Source organism: Pocillopora damicornis, chromosome 6 (assembly GCF_964200805.1).
Source record: "Pocillopora damicornis chromosome 6, jaPocDami1.2, whole genome shotgun sequence".
Classification (NCBI taxonomy): domain Eukaryota; kingdom Metazoa; phylum Cnidaria; class Anthozoa; order Scleractinia; family Pocilloporidae; genus Pocillopora; species Pocillopora damicornis.
Window position 1 is genome coordinate 1,213,367 of NC_142675.1, and position 18,995 is coordinate 1,232,361.

The 18,995-nt window shown below is 39.5% G+C and overlaps 3 protein-coding genes and 1 long non-coding RNA gene across 6 annotated transcripts in view; 1 reads left to right on the forward strand and 3 right to left on the reverse strand.

Moving 5' to 3' along the window:
• Positions 1 to 524: 524 nt before the first annotated feature.
• Positions 525 to 1,847, forward strand: LOC113673169 (histamine H2 receptor). Its single transcript, XM_027189547.2, has one exon. It carries the CDS (start codon positions 665 to 667, stop codon positions 1,691 to 1,693), a length of 1,029 nt encoding a protein of 342 aa, XP_027045348.2. The 5' UTR covers positions 525 to 664; the 3' UTR covers positions 1,694 to 1,847.
• A 1,955-nt stretch (positions 1,848 to 3,802) lies between these two features.
• LOC113673245 (major facilitator superfamily domain-containing protein 6) lies at positions 3,803 to 6,697 on the reverse strand. The gene is made up of 2 exons (XM_027189634.2): positions 5,263 to 6,697; positions 3,803 to 4,482 (listed from the first exon to the last, which is right to left on the reverse strand). The coding sequence occupies exons 1-2, from the start codon at positions 6,545 to 6,547 to the stop codon at positions 4,250 to 4,252; spliced, it is 1,518 nt and encodes a 505-aa protein (XP_027045435.2). The 5' UTR covers positions 6,548 to 6,697; the 3' UTR covers positions 3,803 to 4,249.
• A 215-nt stretch (positions 6,698 to 6,912) lies between these two features.
• On the reverse strand, positions 6,913 to 13,558 carry LOC113673115 (uncharacterized). 2 transcript variants are annotated; one of them, XM_089209514.1, is made up of 3 exons: positions 13,480 to 13,558; positions 8,417 to 8,733; positions 6,913 to 8,298 (listed from the first exon to the last, which is right to left on the reverse strand). In XM_089209514.1, the coding sequence occupies exons 2-3, from the start codon at positions 8,711 to 8,713 to the stop codon at positions 7,672 to 7,674; spliced, it is 924 nt and encodes a 307-aa protein (XP_089065640.1). In that variant the 5' UTR covers positions 8,714 to 8,733; positions 13,480 to 13,558; the 3' UTR covers positions 6,913 to 7,671. The 2 variants fall into 2 exon arrangements, with proteins under 2 accessions (XP_089065640.1, XP_027045281.2); XM_027189480.2 differs by lacking the exon at positions 13,480 to 13,558 and adding an exon at positions 12,344 to 12,755.
• Positions 13,559 to 13,973: 415 nt separating this feature from the next.
• LOC113673031 (uncharacterized) overlaps positions 13,974 to 18,995 on the reverse strand; it is a 45,277-nt gene continuing 40,255 nt past the window's right edge. For both annotated transcript variants that reach the window (XR_003446373.2, XR_016187690.1), the window contains exon 5: positions 13,974 to 15,083. This is a non-coding gene — a long non-coding RNA (uncharacterized LOC113673031). The remainder of the gene's footprint in view (positions 15,084 to 18,995) is intronic.

The window sequence follows — 18,995 nt, forward strand, 5'->3', positions numbered from 1 at the left end:
ACGAGAGAAAATGTTTTAGTAAGACTATGGTTATTTTATTCCAGTTAAAAGAGAATGGACTAGCTAGAAAAACAAACGAAGCTCCGAAATTGTATATTTGAATATGATCCGTTTGCTGTCTGTCTGATTTATCTTTCATAGCACAGATAAAAATGAAATTCTCCTTTCGGAGCTCACGCAAAGAAGTCCACTCATAACTATGTCAGCTGCAAAACCGCTTAATTCATGACGTCGATCTCCTCTTCTGAATTTGAAAATAAATTTACAATTTCAAGCAATATTGGTAAGGAAAATTACTCGTTTCTCGCAATAAACGATGGCACTTAAGCAAATATAATATCGTGAAAAAGATCTGTCTTAAACACCTGAGTACGCTAAATGACTACTTAGCTGCCGTTTCCCGGTACCGTGGTGGACAGCTGTCAAAGTCAATGAAAGAAACCTCTTTTAACTTAAAATTTTCTGAGATAGCACGTCCATTTGTGTCAATCTTATCTTTCGAGTTGTTCATTGAATTTCTGAAGCATTGAAGCTGGAAACCAAATAGGTGATTTTTTTTTCAACACGATTTGAGGCAGGATGGAGAAGCAGATCCATTTTATAAACGACAAAACAAGACGAAGGATCCAGGAGTGATCAGGATTTGTCGATAAAGAAAATTTCAATGGTTCAAGTATCTGAAATGTGTGGTGAAAACACTGAATACTCATCCAATTTATTGCCAGTGTGCGTTATAAATTCAATTTTGAGCGCAGTGACAATTTTTGGCAACTCGATGATACTCTTGGCAATTTTCAAGACTCCTGGCCTACGAACAAATTCCAACTTTTTTATTGCATCGCTTGCCGTTGCTGATTTTTTCGTCGGTTTGGTTATGAACCCGCTTTATGCTGTTAAAGCGGGGATGGCTGTCGACGTCAACTCGCACCCTCTAACCATTGCAGCAGCGGTCATAACCTTACAAACACTGACAGCTACAACATACAACTTATGTTGTGTGAGCATCGATCGATATCTGGCCATAGTTGCCGTATTCCGATATGAAAGCTACGTGACAACCGAAAGATGTTTACGCTTTATAGGTTTGGTGTGGGTTTGTTCTTTTATTGTACCTTTGCCACGACTGTTTATTACAGAATTTCATGCTCTTCCCAGGTTGTGGCTTGTTTCTTATATCGTGGTGTTTATCGTACCGTTGTCAGGAATCTCATTTTGTTATTTCCATATCTACAAAACTGCTTCAGCGCAAGCGCGAAGAATTGCTTGTGAACACATCGTGGACAGACGAGAGGCGGTTAAAATTCGTAAAAACCGGAAGGCCACTTGGACAGCGGCTCTAGTCATCGGAGCATGCTTTGTGCTGTGGTTTCCATCTTGTATTTTGTCTTTTGTTCAAGCTTTAACATCAGACGAATGTTTAAAACACCGAATTGACTCCAGTACATGGTTCTGGGTTGATACTCTCGCTTTCGCCAGTTCCGCGTTGAATCCGTGGATCTACTTTTTAAGATCGAGGGAGTTTAAACAGGCCTTGAGGAGAATTGTAGTCCAGAGTGGGGTGTACTGCATGATTTGTAAATGTCACGGTATGAAGGTTGACGTTGTTACGGTCACTGATGAAGAAATTCGAACAAGAGATAAAGAACAGAAAAGCACAATGAATCCTCAGCATCTTTCCTTAGCTGTCTCCTGAATGCATGGTTCAGTTTTTTACGATTGTGGAGGTTTAGGTCTGAACATCTCCTGTCTGGAACAATTCAGGGCAATTGACTTTGCTTTTTTAGAACACTGTGACAAGTAAAGTCTTTTACAGATGTGAAACTTAATTCAGGAGATGGTTATTACTAAAGAGAGTTAAAATAGTGCTTAGCAGAAGATAAATCACTTGGAACGAAAACGACCGTGCAGAAAACCGTGGGATACCATGACCCGTTTACACAAAACTCTGGTTTATTTAATCGTCGCGTAAGCTAAAATTATCCTATCAAAATTATCCATATTAGCCCCTTGACACTATACTATATGTTGTGTAAATCAATCGGTGAAGAGATGTCGATGTTTTGTATTTTAGTTCACCTGGAGGGTATGGGTATCTGGATGGTGATTCCACGACTCATATCATCACGAATAATGTCTTTTCTTCGTTTAATTTCCAAGAAATGCTCAATGATAATTATACTCTTTTGAAAATCTATGAACACTACGCCAACATCATGCAAGCAAGTTTTAATGAATAAATCTCATAATACCTCCCAGCCTTTCCATTGGAAATATGCCAACAATTGTTCCAACTTTAATAGATGTGCCAAAAGTATCTTCTTTCCAGTCTTTATTTTATCAAATTGGATTACTGTTAGGGGTGTCGCGTTTTAAAAATACACCCTAATATTAAAGTCTTGATAACTGAATGGCTGTGTACGACTAAGTAACGGAGACGTTAGTCTATGCTTTCGTAACGTCCCGCATCGACTATTACAATAGCCTATTGCATGGACTGCCAAACATCCAGGTTGCGAAAATTCAGAGAGTTCTGAATGCTTCCGCTAGGCTGGTATGTAATGTATCTATGGCTATATCGGTATTATCCATTCCTTGCGGTACTGTAAAGCGCACTTGCATCGCAATCACAAGCGTGTGGTTTTTCGGCCTTACACTGAACGCAATTTCCTTTTCCCTAGACAATGAAGACCTGCCAAAACTGTGAGTTTCCTTTGGGACGCTTACAGGACTTTTCCCGATAGTAATCGTTTTCTACCGCTATGGGAAACTATGAAAACTGCGCATAACGAGTCGAGGAGAGTCACTGCCGCAGAGAACAGCGTCTCGGTTTTCTTACGAGACAAAGAGTGCTCGGAAGCTAACAAAAACTTCAATCCCTATTACGGCGATAGTTGTGCTAGTGGCTGTTTTTCTGTCTACGCCGGTGAGTGCTGTCAGTATTCTGGAGATTGGTACAAACGACCGCTGCCGTCGCAGACTTTATAACCTTGCGTGGATTTGATGTGTCTCTTTGTTTTTTTCAAGCTCCGTAGTGTATCCGTGGATCTATGCGATGAGGCTTGGGGATTTCATAGCTTCCTTGAAACGAACATTTCACTTGAACATTCGAGTGTTAAGGATGCATAGGGCACGAGTGCCTTGTCGTTTTAGCAAATAAATACGACAAAAAATACTGTCTCCATTTTCTATACAAACTATCAATTTTAAAACTTTCAAATGGAAACTCCAACGTTCAAAAAAGTGTGACCGCTTAACGTAAACATCAATTTCCCTCAAATGTTTTCCCAGCAGGTTGCATTTTTAATTAATCATATTGTTTTCTTATTTATATTAGCCTCAGGTGGCGTATTTTTTGATACGTAAATGGAAGTGTTTCTGGTTAAAGTGCATGTGGCATTCTTTTTAATCTCCTTGCTTTGAATTCGTAGCCAGAAATTCTTCCTTTCACTTCTTCAGTTGCATCCTTGACCTGGAGCCTCAATGCTGGACTAATCTGAATCGATGCATGTGCTTTGGGTTTTTCGTATAGTTTTGAAAGATAACACTGCAAGTTTTGTTTAAACGTATCCTGACTAGAAGCAAATTTTTCTTCTCTGATTTCCCCAGTCAATACCAAATCAAATTGCCTTTCCCTTTCATCATTACATATTATTTTTACGAACGTGCCGTCAGCAATGGGGAACTGAGATAGTTTTCGAACGCCGGATGTCTGCGTGGTATTGATCATTTGATAGCAATCAGAATATTCAGGGAAGCAACGGAAGGTTAATGACAGGCTTTGTAATACATCGAATGGGAGTCCTTTGGATTTTAATAATTTATTTACAACGACATATTGCTAACTCAAAACGACCAACGGATGATAATATTTTGCTAGTTTAAATCTAAACAGCTCAATTGCTTCCGTTTGACTTTATAGCTAGGCTGTATATTTGCAGATGTACTCTTAGAGCTGGATTTATTAAAACATATTTTATAGTTATTTTTATAAACTTTGTCGAATAAAGTTTAGTTTTTATCTATCCAACTTTAAAAATCATGAGATGTAAATAAAGTTTTTTGTATATTCCTTGAACAACAAGGAGCGACACCCATGACAACCTCGATTATAATTTTGAGAAAACGGCTTAAAATTGAACCAATTTGAATTCTAAACCACACGTTCAGAGTTCTGATTCTGCCAATGAAATTTCTCTTCTCTATGGTCGCTTCGATCATAGGAAACCAGGAAGACGCGAATAAAACTCCTTTATTCCTCTTGATCATCTGGCTGATTCGGCACAGGTTGGTAGGATGACGTTGATTCTCCGCTATTTTCTTGTCTTCCTGACCATTGCAAGCCAAGAAACAGCATTAAAATCAGAGCAAGGAAAAACGCAAAGATTCTGTATGTTGCACGCATTCCAATCCAGCCCACCAACAATCCGCCCAGGATGGTTCCCCCGCCGATTCCAACACCAACAAAGAGTCCGTTTAGGATTCCTGTGGGAAGAAAATGGTATCTCGCAAAAGTATTTTCAAGAAAGTAATTTAGTGTTAACAACTGAGTTGAAAACGTAAATTGGCCACCGTAAAGAGTTAAAAGGCTGACGTTTTGAGCGTTAACTCTTCGTCAATCGCTCTGACGAAGGGCTAACGCTCGAAACGTCAGCCTTTTAACTTTTTACGGTGGCCAATTTACGTTTTCAACTCAGTTGTTGACATTAAATTACCCGCTATACTCTCACCGACGCAGCACCTCAGTTTCTTTAGAAACTTGCCCCCTCTATTTTCAAGAAAGGCTGATGCAGGAAAAAAAGCCGCTCTACCAGGCCGATAAACGCTATTGAAAACTCAAAACTCTCATTGAATTTAATAGATTGACTTGAACTATAGCAGTTGCATTTTTGCAAGGGCATTATTGCGTTTACAATTTTCCATTACAGAAGTTGAGGTGAGAGAGAATTTTGAGCGTCGAATATCAGAAAGGAGAAAAACCGGAAGAAAACTTTTGGGGCAGGGAAGATAATAAACAACTCCTTTCAAAAATTACAAAAATCGATCGAAATGAAAATAAAATCCGAATTAATCAACAATAATTAAGGATCAACATACGCAAGCACCTTCAAGCGCGCGAAAACGCGAGTGACAAGGAACGATTCGTTTTAGCTTTTATGTCTCCAGAGTTATGGACCTATCGAAAATCAAAAAGAGAACATAAACTGCGATCCTGAGGAGCGTGGGACTCTTAATTGGAATTTCTTTGTCTGAGATTTTGTTTACCTTGAGCAGCGGCTCCGATAGCGAGAGGGGAGGCGATGGATCCAACATAGGCCACACAGGCTGTCCAGAACACAGCAAACACTCCCCCGATGATAACGTAGTACACAATTGCAACCCATGGGCTTTGAGCGAAGGAAAAGCAGATGAACAAGATTGCGTACAGAGCAACTCCTCCAGCAATTGTCATGAAATAACCAAAACGTTCCAGCATGTAGTTGGCGAAGAAGAAGCACAGGGCACTGAAGACGAAATGTAAGGATGCAGCTAAACCAACCTCGAAGGAAGTGGCTTTGAGATCGTCAAGGAACCATGAATTGAAATCCCCCTGAAATCCATCGCTTATTCCGAGGGCAATTGCAGCGAGCCAAAATGAACATTTTACACGAGAATCAAATAGGTCCTTGATGGCCGATAACGATACCTCCTTCGGTCCATCGGAGTAGACGATTTTAACCAAGACTAAAAAGATCATCGTAATAACCATGAACGCGGCGAAAAAGTAAAAGGCGATGGAGTAACGTTTGTGTATTTCGCCACAGTACTCGTAAGTGTAGTGATTTATTACGAGGCCAACGAGCAAATTAGTTACCACCATTCCTACGGAACCCCATGTACGCAGGCGGCCGTAGGACTTTCTCTCGTCGCCGAGGTAGTCCACAGCACAACCATCCAAAAGAGGGTGGAGGATAGAGCCAAACATCTCCCCGACGACCACGATACCGAGAAGTATGTAAAACAACTTCCAGAGCTTTGCTTTGTCTACTTGTATTAAGTAATCAAGAGCTGGAGTTGGCGTACCTGTCTGCGTTAAATCGGTGGGCAAAGTGGAATTTAAGTCGATGGAATTCACTCGAGAATCCAGCTTAATGTCTGTCTGTGCGAAATGTGATTTGCCTTCAGCGAGGGCAACACAATCTTGGTGACTCGAAGGAACAGCCAAAATTAACATATTCTTGACCAACCAAGCCGTAGCCCCGATAAGAAGAATGGCTTTCCGTCGTTTGTATTTGTCGGCAAGGACTCCCCATAAGGGTGCTCCTACGGCCTGACAAAGAGGGCGCACTCCGATAAGTACTCCTGTCTGACCAGCAGTCAAACCTAGTTGCTTGAAGTACAAGGGAAGGAAAGTCATTAAACAACCGAAAGCGCCATAAGAGACGAAGAACACAACCTTGTAATAAAATAACTCAAGCGTGCATCCAAACATCTTGAAACGTTCACGAAGGCTGGATTTTCCTTTCGTTTCTTCGGATGGTTTTTCACTTTCGCGCGGATTCTCTTCCATTATGGCCAAGTGGGTATTTAAAATTGTCTCATCTCCGTAATGCTGTCGACGATATTGGCGTTTTAATTCGTAAAATGCTTTCAACCACAGCCAGCGGTTGGTGTAAATAAAACAATATTATGTAAACGATTCATAAATGGAAATGCAAATTAACGATCACAGTTGTTGGTTTACATTCTTTAAACAGCTTGAATGACCTCCTTCGAAAAGGGATTTAAATGTTATTTCGATTGTGCTTTATGATCTTCATTGCACTCAATGGTTACTTTCAAACGGCCATCATAAAATAAATTGAAAATTCAAGACAATTGGACTTGATAATTCAAGGTGAAGATTGGATTAGAAGAAGGTAACACCGTTCTAAACAAATTATTTATTCATTTATTCATACATATTAAAATTCGCGTTATTCTAGATAAGACTTAGACGTGCGCTTCTAAAGGAGACTTATGCTTGCATTTTATTATAGTTATATGGAGCCTTCAATAGCTCGCACATGCAAAATTGTTTCGGCCAGGCGCTACTCATAGGTTCTTAGCTGGAGTGCACTCTAAGCAGTCTTCATTTAACCATTTAACCCCCAGAAGTGATTAACATGAAACTTCTCCCCATAATATCCTTACATTACTGTCTTGATCTAACACCAAATTCTCGTGACTAATTTATAAGGATATGTGTAGCAGCTAGAGGGGACAATTACCAATTAGATCTTGGGAGTTTAATTGTTAGGCAATAGCAGTTTGTGGTAGCAAGTGGTCTTTTTCAAGTTCTTTTTATAGTGTTCAAGCCTCTGATAGCTGTTGGGCCATAAATGGATTTGATCTTTCTCAGATGATGAAAACAATAAACAATGTATCCATTCTTAAAAACTTAAAACGACAATAATATCACTGGCAATGAAAGACACTTCGTGACTTCTCAAATTACGTACATTCGATGCTGCAAAAGTTGTATATAGGCCATTCAACATAGAATGGCTCTGCTTATAGTTTTCGATTTTTGTCGAACATTGAGGTCGAAACAAAAAAGCAAGTGTGAGTGAAATTATGTTGCTAATGTGGTCCAGGCTTCAGTTTATGAGCTTGTTTCTTTTTCAAACTCTTTTTGGCTTTTTTATAGCTGTTTCAGTTTCTACTTAATCTGACCTCGACATATTTGATACCAGCTTTTTCCTCTTTGTCTGATTTATATACTTCAAAAGCAAGTCCTTGACTGAGCAACAACTGCTCACTGTATTCAACTGTTTTATTAAAGCTCCCGTCATGCGCAGGCGTAATGAGGCAAGAGCCTCGTTTTCGATCCGGCTTTATCGTGAGGAAAAATATTCCTGGGTAGAAGCTTGGCTGTGAATTGGAAGCTTTGTTAGCCAAAGCCCTTATTTTACTCAGAGAGCTGCCAGACTTCGCTTGTATTCCATAACAAGGAGCAAGGGCTTGGTAATTACTTTTATCTGGTATTTCAAACCCGATGAATTTGCTTCCGTCCGATACACCGAGCCTGAGGTCACTGTCATCTGTCTGCCCATAAGTTGCGTTGACTGCTACAGTAATTTCAACGGTCAGCGGAGTTCCTTCTGTCAACAGGCCATCAGCCGCCAAAGCAACTTTTAAAAGGGCCGCGTTTTTTAAAGAACCTGCGTTGAATGTTATCTGATCAGCAGTTGCGGAATGAGAGCTATTGATATAAATGAAAGAAGCGTGGGCTCGAAGCCATGAAGGCGTCATATTCAAGTGTAGGTTCCAAAATGGTTCCTGTTTACAACAAATCGGATTAATGAAGATTAGTTATCAGAATATTTCATTTTCAAGACTTAGCATAAAATTCATGAAGATCACATTTGAAGGAGATAATTCTTTTGTCCAATTATACCTTATCAGGATGGATGTCACTGTACGCGTGTTCCTCTCTGGAAATGTAATCCCATGGGTGTGTATACCTACAAGCGTCGTTCAGTTCACAGAATAAGTCCTTAAACCGGAAGTTGATGCTTTTACATTGCGGAACACTAATGCACTGCTGCATACAGTCACCAACACTACTAGTACTTGAATTTGAAGTCACATGACCTCTAAGATACTTTCCTGTCACAGATCTCACAGGTTCACTACATGTTAGAGACTTGCTTGTATCAACTAATATGACAAGAAACCACAGGACGCCCACCATTGCTTACTTCACTAAGGTACCTGAAAAAAGACACCAAAAAAAAATCGTTTCATCGCACTCAAACGAGGGGTTGAGACTTAGATCATGTCAACGGCGAAAAGCGATAAAATTATTTTATTGTTTATCTTGTTTCAGCAGTTGACGGTTATTCTCCGAAGTGGAGTTGCATTTATATGCACACACAGTAGTAAATACCACACAGAAACCGAAAAAAAAATTTTCTTTTTATCAATGTACAAAAAATCAATTTGAAAGTTAATATGTTGACGCGTGATTTTGTCTCTTCGGCCTCTCAGAAGTGAACAGTACTTGGTAATCACTCCGAAATTTCCAATCAGTACGGGCAAAATGCGTTATTTACTTGTGTAGTACATTGATATTAGGAAATTGTTATCGACCTCCTTCTGACTTCCAGTTCTACGAACGATTTTGTGATTGTCTGGAGAAAATGTGGCTTAGGCACAGGAATGTGGTGCTTGTCGGTGATTTTAACTCGGACTATTTTCGTAGCTACAAGGGTGTTACATCATACGCCGGTAGAAGATTACAAGATATACTCCAGCAATTCAGCTATAGCGTAATGAACGATAGGAGCCAGCCAACAAGAGTTACAAGTGAGACAAAAACACTGATTGACTTGGTTATTACCAGCAAGCCGGAGATTATCAAAGGAACTATTAAAACAACTGAGTTGGGAATCTCAGATCATAAGCTGGTTCTTGCTACAATATGGTCCAAAATAAAAAGGCCGCCTCCAAAGATAGTCAAGGCCCGCACCTTCAAAAGATTTGATCAAGCTACTTTTGTGAAGGATATCGAGAGTGCCCCGTGGTCAGTATGTTCAGTGTTTAACGATCCAGACGATTGCTATTGGGCGTGGTTACGCATATTCAAAGATATCTGTCAGGTGCATGCGCCTTACAGGGAAGTTAAAATTAGGAGCGTCTCGGTACCTTGGATAACACCGCAAATACGGCACTTGATGAATAAACGTTTCAAAATGCTTAAAATGGCACAACGTCTGGGTGATCCAGACCTGTGGGCGGAGTATTCGGAGTTGCGGAATAGAGTGACACGGGAAGTGAGGCTTTCTAAGAGCAGATACTATTTGGAACTGTTCAATGAAGTGAAGGATTGTAAATCCTACTGGAGACTGGTAAAAAATGCGACAAACGGCAAATCGATTACCCCGATATTAGGGATCAGGAATGCGGATGGAAAAGTTGTCACCTCCGATCTGGACAAAGCGAACATACTTAATGAACATTTCTCAACTATAGGCGAAAAACTGGCCAACGAATTGCCGAATACCAACTCGACACAAAGTAACGTTCATGTATCTACCGTCGCGCCTTGTGTTATGAACATAAATTTATCGCAGGAGGTTATTGTTAGTTCGATGGCTAAGTTGAGAGCCGATAAAGCCTCTGGGCACGACAGAGTTGCTCCAAAACTTTTAAAGTTTGCCGGTGACTCAATTATTCCATCTTTATTGTCTGTTTTTCAAATAAGCGCCACCTGCAACAGTGTACCGGCTACTTGGAAGGCTGCAAACATCTCAGCTCTCTATAAAAGTGACGATGAAACCGTTAAGCAAAATTACAGGCCTATCTCGCTATTAAGTGTACCAGGAAAACTGATGGAGTCTATGGTGGCGTCAACTATTACCACGCATGTCACTGAACAAGGACTTGGGAACCCTCACCAGTGGGCGTATAAAAAAGGTCATTCCACCGAGCTGTTGTTAGTGAAAATAACGGATGACTGGAGACAAGCGATCGACAAGAAACATGTTGTAGGCGTGGTTTTTGTAGACTTTCGTAAGGCGTTTGACGCAATTCCCCACTCCATTCTGCTCCGAAAACTTCAAAGTCTTGGTGTAGCTGGGGACTTGTGGTGTTGGATAAGAGATTACCTCTCTGGAAGAACGCAAGTAACGACGATTAATGGGTGTCAATCTCAAGCTATGCCAGTTACTTTTGGTGTACCTCAAGGGTCGGTGCTGGGCCCTACCCTGTTTTCCATCTTCTGTAATGATCTGCCCAATATCACTGAGGGAATAGATGGTGACCCACAGCTTCACATGTACGCAGACGATACCACCGTCTATGTCTCAGCTCCGACCTATGATCTGGTGGCCTCCAAGTTGAATGAAGTACTAGCAAGGCTATATACATGGTGTTGCGAGAACTGTCTCACTCCACATCCCACCAAGACGGAATATATATTGCTTGGTGGACGCGGAAAATTTACTGGGCCAAAACAAGCTATTAAGATGGGTGATTATGTTGTCGGGGAGGTTGTTTCTGCAAGATGCCTAGGTGTTCAGATAGATAATGCTCTTAAATGGGATCATCATGTATCGGAATTAGCTAAGTCATATACGCAGAAGTTGAATTTACTTAAATCCTTGTATTTCCTTCCTATACAGGCAAGAATTGATTTCTATTTTAAGGTTATTCTGCCGTCTGTGACATATGGTATGTTAGTTTGGGGCTCTTGTGGTCGAGTATTTTTCTCAAGCTTAGAATCTATACATGTTAGAGCGGCGAAAATAATATTTAACTTGGATTGGTGCACTCCAAGCAAGGAGGTTCTTGCCACAGTAAAATGGAATACCTTAGAGATTATGTATGAGAAACGATTACTAATCTTAGCGCATCAGGCTTATTATAATCTTTTGCCACGTCCTATGAGCCGTCACTTTGAAAAGTATGTAAGTAGCTACGACTTCAGGAGGAAAATGACATTTAAGTTACCTAGACCTAAGACCGATATGGTCAAGAAATCATGCTCATACAAGTCAATTACTCGGTGGAACGCTCTGGAAAATCAAATGAGATCAATTCAAGACGTTGACGCTTTTAAAAAGTCACTCAAGTGTATTTTTAAGCCACGTATGTTATAATGATGTACTATGTAGAATTTTTATTGTTGAAAATATGTAGAAATCTTACATTAGTCTTCTTATAATTAGTTAGGAATTTAGTTTTATTGGATTTAGTTAGGAATTTAGTTTTATTGTCCGTACACGACCACATCAGCTTTTGCTGAATTTTTTTTATCGTGTTTAAATAAATGCTGTTGTTGTTGTTGTTGTTGTTGTTGTTGTTGTTGTATGCCAAACATGACGTTCAAAGTCCAAAGCGACAACATCCGGGTTTGGTCACACAACATGATTTCTGGCAGAAAGAAAAATAAAAGTTCCGTATAGCAGCCGTCCTTTTGCGCAAAGAGTGTCCTTCGATTCGTATTGCAGGCACTGCAGTTGCGATGCAAGCCTTAAGGGAAGGTCGGCTGTTTACAAAGCAGAGGTGTCACCATTAAAAATTTTCTTTCTTAATTTCCTAGGATGTAGTTTCATGGAAAACCGGCGCTAAACTTAACTCAGGAAATTTTACACAAGGGGAGAAGACTGATTGTTCTCAAGAGAGGTTGTCGATGAAATTTCAAGCAAGCCCACGAAGCATATAGAAGTACTGAGAATTCTGCTATTAGTCCAGATGATTTGTTATTCAAACTTACTTCATAGATTGACTAGTTACCAATCATTAAATATCTAGCTTCAAATAGTTCTCTAATTACTCGGTCGAAAACGGAAAAGAAAAGAAATATTTAGGACGCATTTACCTTCGAGGATTTGCCTTATGGAAGAACGATGTAATCTTAATTTTCACAGTTGCCCGCTTCACCAGAACTGGATGACGAACTATTTCTGTTTACATGGAAAAACCTGACAAGCATTGTTCTTTACTAAAACAATCGAATTCACAGCAGCTGTTTCCAGCTTTCCAGGTTGTTCTGGCATCTTAGGATGACAGCTTTTCTTAACAGGCTCAGCTGTAAATGAATAAAATTATGCTCTCTAATCTTTATATCGCTCTGAAAAATTTGAACTTTCTCCGTATTTATGCATACTGGACTGAGACAGAACTTTTACAAATTCAAATCAACTTAACAGGCAACTCATATCACACTGATACGATATACAACTGCACTTCATTTGCCGCTGCCCAGCGGTAGGTGAGAATTTGTTTGGCATGAAGGCCACTTGCTTTACATTAGGGCTTAGGTGTTCCATCCATTATTACAAAATGACAACATACATGACGAGAAGACAAAACTGAATCAACATGCAGAATGACGGGAAATTTTTATCTGAGAAATTTGCATTTAACAGTTTGAAAAATTCTCAATTCGCCTGTCAGGTGGTCTCAATTTTTATCCAGCGAGGTGGTTACTCTCACAACGGAAAGAGAGGTTTCAGAAAAATTCCCTTCCCTCGCCAGCAAAGCAAATGACATTTTGCAGCGTAAAAGAACTAAATAAAGAAAAAGATGGGAAAAAGGGAAAATGGGAGGTGACTTTTATTGATACCAGCCAAGTAACTGTAAATTTCACGGTTTTTTAATCGGCCTCTTAGACTTCTATGGGCAATAGCTTGGTTTCAGTAAAGAGGGAAAGTTTCTAAAGAAACTGTGGTGCTGCGTCGGTGGGAGAGTATAACAAGGTAATTTGGTCTTATTAAATGAGTTGATAGCGTAAATCGGCCACTGTAAAGACCGACGTTTCTAGCGTTAGCTCTTAGTCGTTCACTCTACGAAGGGTTAGCGGTCGTAAAGTAAGCTTTGAAACTCTTTAAGGTGGCCAATTTACGTAATCAACTCAGCTGATAATACCAAATTACCTTGATTTTGAGTGTTGATAACGTTGGACGAGTAAGAGTTTTCCTTTCAAATGATATCGTGACGCCTTACAGTCCTTACCTTGCCTATGACGAATGGCTGGAAACTCTCTGGATGATAAATTTAAGATGTGAACAATTCCCGACCACACATTACAAACAGCTGGCAAGTCTTATAATTGTATTTACCAATGGGTAGGCTTGAAGCTATAGTCAAATTCAATACGCTTCGATCCTTGCCATGTTGGTGTAATTAAAAGGAAATGCACACCAATGCCCGCTATTACGCAACTGATATAAAACATCTGCTCCGAAAATTTGGTTTCTTTTTTGTCTTCGAGCTGTTGAATAAAAGGCTTTCAAGCACTCCAGAGGAAGAAGTCAATTTCATTTACTTCAACTAAGTGAATTTACAGTGTTGTGTTTCCAGTGCATTCGTTTGGCAGGCGTTGTACAGTGTCTAACCTCAGGAAAGGATTACATAGAGGGAAAAGTAGATGAACAAAAGCTGATCTAAATGGCCCTAAATTAGCTCAGAAAACTGACATGATGTAAAAGGAACAATCACTTAAGCTACATTAGTTTGTTTTTTATTCAAAACTAGTTCAGATTTTTAGGTTGGAAGTGCCGGCATCGTTTATTTCCATACAAATTCTTACATTTCGCCCATCACGCAACGTAAACGTATTTGCATATTCACGGAGGCTCATTCTGCGAACTTATGCTACCTGTGCATTTTCCAACAAATACCACGAGAGGCCGTCCGCGTAAATTTAGTTTTTTCCATTAAAAAAGATTGATAATCCTCTAAGCAGAGGATGGAAACCTTGTCACTGAGCGTCAAAAAAAAAAAAAAAAAAGATCGAAAGCCTTAAAAAAAATAACAAAACAAAACACAACAGCCACTCGAGCCAGAATGGAATACCACAGGGACCCCAATGAGAGCTCGTAGAGGATAGAAGCACACTACCAAAAGCGCGGGAAAACGTGAGTGACCCAGTCCGATTGGAGGAAGGTTGAATCTGATTGGTTGAGATGAAGTATCGGGTTTCCCAAGACTCACTAAAGATAATGACGAGATTTGAAACACTACAGTCATAAGATAATGGCTGTAATGAACTGTTTTGAGTTGAACGTGTCTTTGACCTGAGTAAGAAAACAAAGATCCATAGGACGAGTCACTTAAGAGATTTCACTGCTATTTTCTTTATTCAGTAAATAACCATTGTGTTTCGTTGTCCCATGCAATCAAGGTTACCCTCACCTTGTTCGAAATTCCCATTTACATGTAAAAAATCTGCCACCACTCTTGACACCGCAGTTCATAAATAATTTATTTATCAAGACTTGCTTTTTTCTCCTCAAGAAGGTTTCATTTTTAAGAACTGTCGTACGTTTCAATTCCAATGAGATTGGTTTCAACTGGAACGCCATAAATGATGTCACTCTCGATCGCTTCACCAATGTTGACGTCATTAGCAAAGGTTATTTCAATTGTCAGCAGAGTGTCATCAGACAGTTCCCCTGCAGCAACTACGGGCATTTTCAAAGAAGCTCGTCTTTCAGGTCTCCTAGTGAACCTACATGAAATGATATCCGGTCTGAGGTTGTGGAACAAGGACTACTGATGTTTGCTGCAAATCCACTCAGCCATAATGATGTCATTTTGTATTCTTTGAGTGGCATCTGTCAATAACAAGATATTTCCGATCATTTTCTATGGTGGTATGACATATTTAAACGGGTTTATAAAACGTATGGTTGGAATGTTATGTTAGCATAGCATTTAGGCCTCATCTCCCTTACAAGTGAGAACAGATAACAGCAAACTGACAAGAAACTGACAGGAGAACCGCCTGGAGTTTTGGAATAAATTAACGATCGAAAAATATTTCCTTGAGGGGCCCGTTTCTCGAAAGTACGAGTAACTTTACGGCCAGGCCCGATGTTAATATTTAGATGAAATTGTAAGGAATAATATCGCGGCTCTTTACTCATTATGCTCATTGTGCATTCTGTCTTGTTACATGATCTTTTAATTGTTTGAATTTTAAAACTATCACTATCCCAATCCATAACGAAAATTAGCTTTTCAGGCCCTATAAGTTACACTTCTTTCAAATACAGGCCTCAGGAAGATTAAAATGTTCTTCATCGCTTAGGGCGGGGCGTTTGCTCAAGGCGCATGGTCAACTCTCTCCACTGTGTAACCGATAAGACTGTTTTTAATCGTTTTCCATTTGATTTGCTGGACACAGAGCCTCTGTAAATCGGAACTAATTAAGGGAGAGAGGTTATCAAAAAAAAAAGGGAAAAAAAAAAGAGGTACACGAATAGGATTAGTTTAATCCAAATAACCAAGGTATATCTTATCCGTTCGATATTCTATTCAACATAAAATGAAGTAGAAAATTTGTACTCGTTTCTTTTCCGAAGACGCTCATTTTGTGCAAATTAACAGCATTGATGCAAAGGCAGAGCTTTTTATGCGCGGGGTTCACCATTGATCGGAATTTCACGAGTCATTCATCCTATTTTGACATACAACTCATTACTATTCAAAGAGAAGATAAAAATTTCATAAATTTGTTCTGAAGAAAAACCTTGCACTTAACTATTTTCATTATTGTAGGTTGCTTTGTTGTTCTAAATAGCATGTTTGTCACAACTATAAGTTTTTGACTCTGAAAAAATTTCCCTGACCCGCTGACATTAGTCTTGATATTGGCTTCCAGCCATCCTAGCCTCACAACAATCCTTTTCACCCAGTTATTAAGGTAATAATCAGCATCTTTCATCACGATGAGGGCCGACAAAAGCTGAGTTAGTTCATATTTACTCAACGTTTCACTTTTTCCTGACATCTGTTGAAGATGAAATTTTTCCCAGACACAAAAAGAATATCCCTGGCCATGAAGAAATTCTTCCCTGGCGTTTTCCTAACATATGGCAACCACGAATGGAAGATTGTTGACAAGCTTGAAGGGATAGTCTCGCTGCGCTTTTTAGCGTTTTCTTTGTGTAGACAAAAACTCCGCCGACAAGAGGAAAATATTGTTAACTATATCTAATTAACTTAGTGTCGTCCCGTTGTTTTGTCGCACGAGGATAATTAAATTTTATGAGATGTCTTAATAGCTAAGGTACGTTTTTTATCGAGGCGTTAGAGAGTAATTGTCTATTATGTCTGACCCACTTGAACCTGCGTCCTGGATGGTACTGGTGTTTCGTATCTTTACGGGACTTTTACCACGGTTCTGCCTGTTATCGAACAAGTACTAAACATAATTTGGTCAGAAATGCATAGTGAAATGGTGCAAGATCGTGTCAATAAGACCTGCCAATTCCAACACATCTATCTTTACAAACTTCAAGAGAGGGGTTCCGACAAAAAATTATAAAAATGGACACAAAAGGGACATTTAAAATTGATATCAGTTTTCAATAGAGCAAATTTCTAATGCTTGTTGAAATACCAAAACTGAAGTACTGAAAATTTCCAATAAGAAAATAACAAAAGGACCAATGAGCCAAGAGCCTGATACGCGGGAAAACGTCAAAGTCAGGTTTGGTTGAATGGGCGGCGCGAAATTCATTGACCAATGAAAACGCGAAGCAGAGCAAATCCGGGGGCGGGGAAAAGGCGTAGGAGGGGCGGGAAGGGGACAAGAAGGGTTGCAGATACACCGTATAGGGAGGTCACGAAGTATTAAATGTTTTCATGGCTTGAAACAAAAATGAAGGGGAAAAAAATTTAGTTAACTTCAAAACGTTAATAAAAACCAACCTTGAACTGGAGAACAAAAGAAAAAAATGAAGAGCGAGAACATTTCGGCCAGAATCAATACGGAAACAAAGCACGACGTACGTGCGTGAATCAGACAGTTTAATAAGCGGCTAAAAAACTATCAGTGACAAAATTAGTGGACATATAACATCCACGTAGCCACTTTTAAAATAATACTCCAAATGAAGTCTTAACTTAAGTGGAGTGTGATAAAAATGCCCCCCTCCTCCATTCAATGTAGCGCAATCATAAAATCAAGGTGCAACACTATACAGGCGAAGAAGGGGTAAATGTAAACGTATTAGGGATAAAATCAGCGTGTTACAGTACTCGAGTTGATGGCAACTGCCATAGTAATGCGTGATGATAATTCATGTCACATTGTTTTCATGATTTAAGCTATTAAATAAATTCGAGATGATTGCGATCGCAAAGGAAGCGCGTCAATAATATTCATCATGATTATTACTCATGTCATATAGTCTTCTCGATTTAGGCGGTCAAACAGTTTTTATTTTCCAACCACACTATTCCTGAACTACTTTATTCCAGTTCCTCTGCACATCTTTCCGGCAGAGAATTATTTATCTACATGCATTCACTTGTCGGAAACGCACCCAGCGGTCTTAGTTCAGCCGGAAAGCTTTATGTTTTTATAACATTTAATACTTTAAAAACCGCTTTTTAAGTGGAAATTTTGATCTGTGATCTCAGCTTTTTTTCGTGTCAATGACACAAAATACGGAGTGGACTTTTAAAAAGACATGTTCAAACAAGCATCTCCATGTTAAAGCATACATCTCCATGTTAAAGCATGCATCTCCATTGAGTCAAAGAATGATTGAACTGAAAAGTATGGTTTAGGGTCAGGGTTAGGGTTCGGAAGCTGACGGCAAAAGTAAAGCGCGCAAGTATGTGAACATTTCCGGCTTAAATTGATTCCAACCGTCCGTTGACGTAAGTGTTTGAGGTAGGAAGCTAAAGCTACTTAACTTTGTCTTCTTAGACTTGTACATACACGCAATCATAGAAAAACCTTTGAACAGAAGCTTTTTCGAAACAAGGTCAATACAAAACCTATTTGCAAGGTTATTTACCGAGGTTTATAGAGTTATGTGTACGGTTAGCCTTCGAACCCCGGTGATGACAAAAACATTGACGAGAGGAAGTCTATACTTGTTTGTGGAATTTACCACGCGATTGCGACGCGCAGGAATGATAAACTACTTAAAGCTGAGGCCACTCGGCTGACATCATTGGCAATTGACAATGGTCATATTTGGCGTGAAATTCAGCTGTGTAAGATAAGATTTGAGAAAGACCGCATAATTTCCTTTGCTTAATCTAATTATTGCCAAGTATCTAAATCGCCTTAACACTTACAGAGCGGAAAATTCACAGACTGGCAAACGACGGTCAATTTGCCAGTCGTCTGAAAAATTAATGATAATCTAATTAAATCCTGAAGCAATTTAGATGTCCTATCAGAGGGATTTATTATCTCACCATTTCTATGTAAAGAGAAAACTTTAGTGTAATCTTCAAAATTCATGTTAGCCCCAAATAAATGGAAACTAATTAGCTTGTCAAAAGGGAAAGTAAAATCGTTCCATTTTGGGACGTAGTTGCGAACCCTCATAATCGGAAAACAATCTGCGTGCAAATGCTGGAGGTTTTGGAGATATCAACACATTACATTCATAACTTCCGTCTCAAACCCTTTTAAAAATATTGCGACAAATTGGTGGCAAATCAATAAAGTGGCTTAAAAGTCTCTCTTCGGCGAAGGAAACGGGCGTGCAAGTGTCTGA

What these genes read in the sequence shown, in the direction of transcription:
- LOC113673169 (XM_027189547.2), top strand. Translation starts at nt 665, where the DNA reads ATGGTTCAAGTATCTGAAATGTGTGGTGAAAACACTGAATACTCATCC.
- LOC113673245 (XM_027189634.2), bottom strand. Translation starts at nt 6,547, where the DNA reads ATGGAAGAGAATCCGCGCGAAAGTGAAAAACCATCCGAAGAAACGAAA. An exon ending in TATCGGAGCCGCTGCTCAAG is followed by an intron (nt 4,483 to 5,262) that starts GTAAACAAAATC and finishes TTCTTCCCACAG; the next exon opens with GAATCCTAAACGGACTCTTT.
- LOC113673115 (XM_089209514.1), bottom strand. Translation starts at nt 8,713, where the DNA reads ATGGTGGGCGTCCTGTGGTTTCTTGTCATATTAGTTGATACAAGCAAG. An exon ending in GTGACATCCATCCTGATAAG is followed by an intron (nt 8,299 to 8,416) that starts GTATAATTGGAC and finishes TGTTGTAAACAG; the next exon opens with GAACCATTTTGGAACCTACA.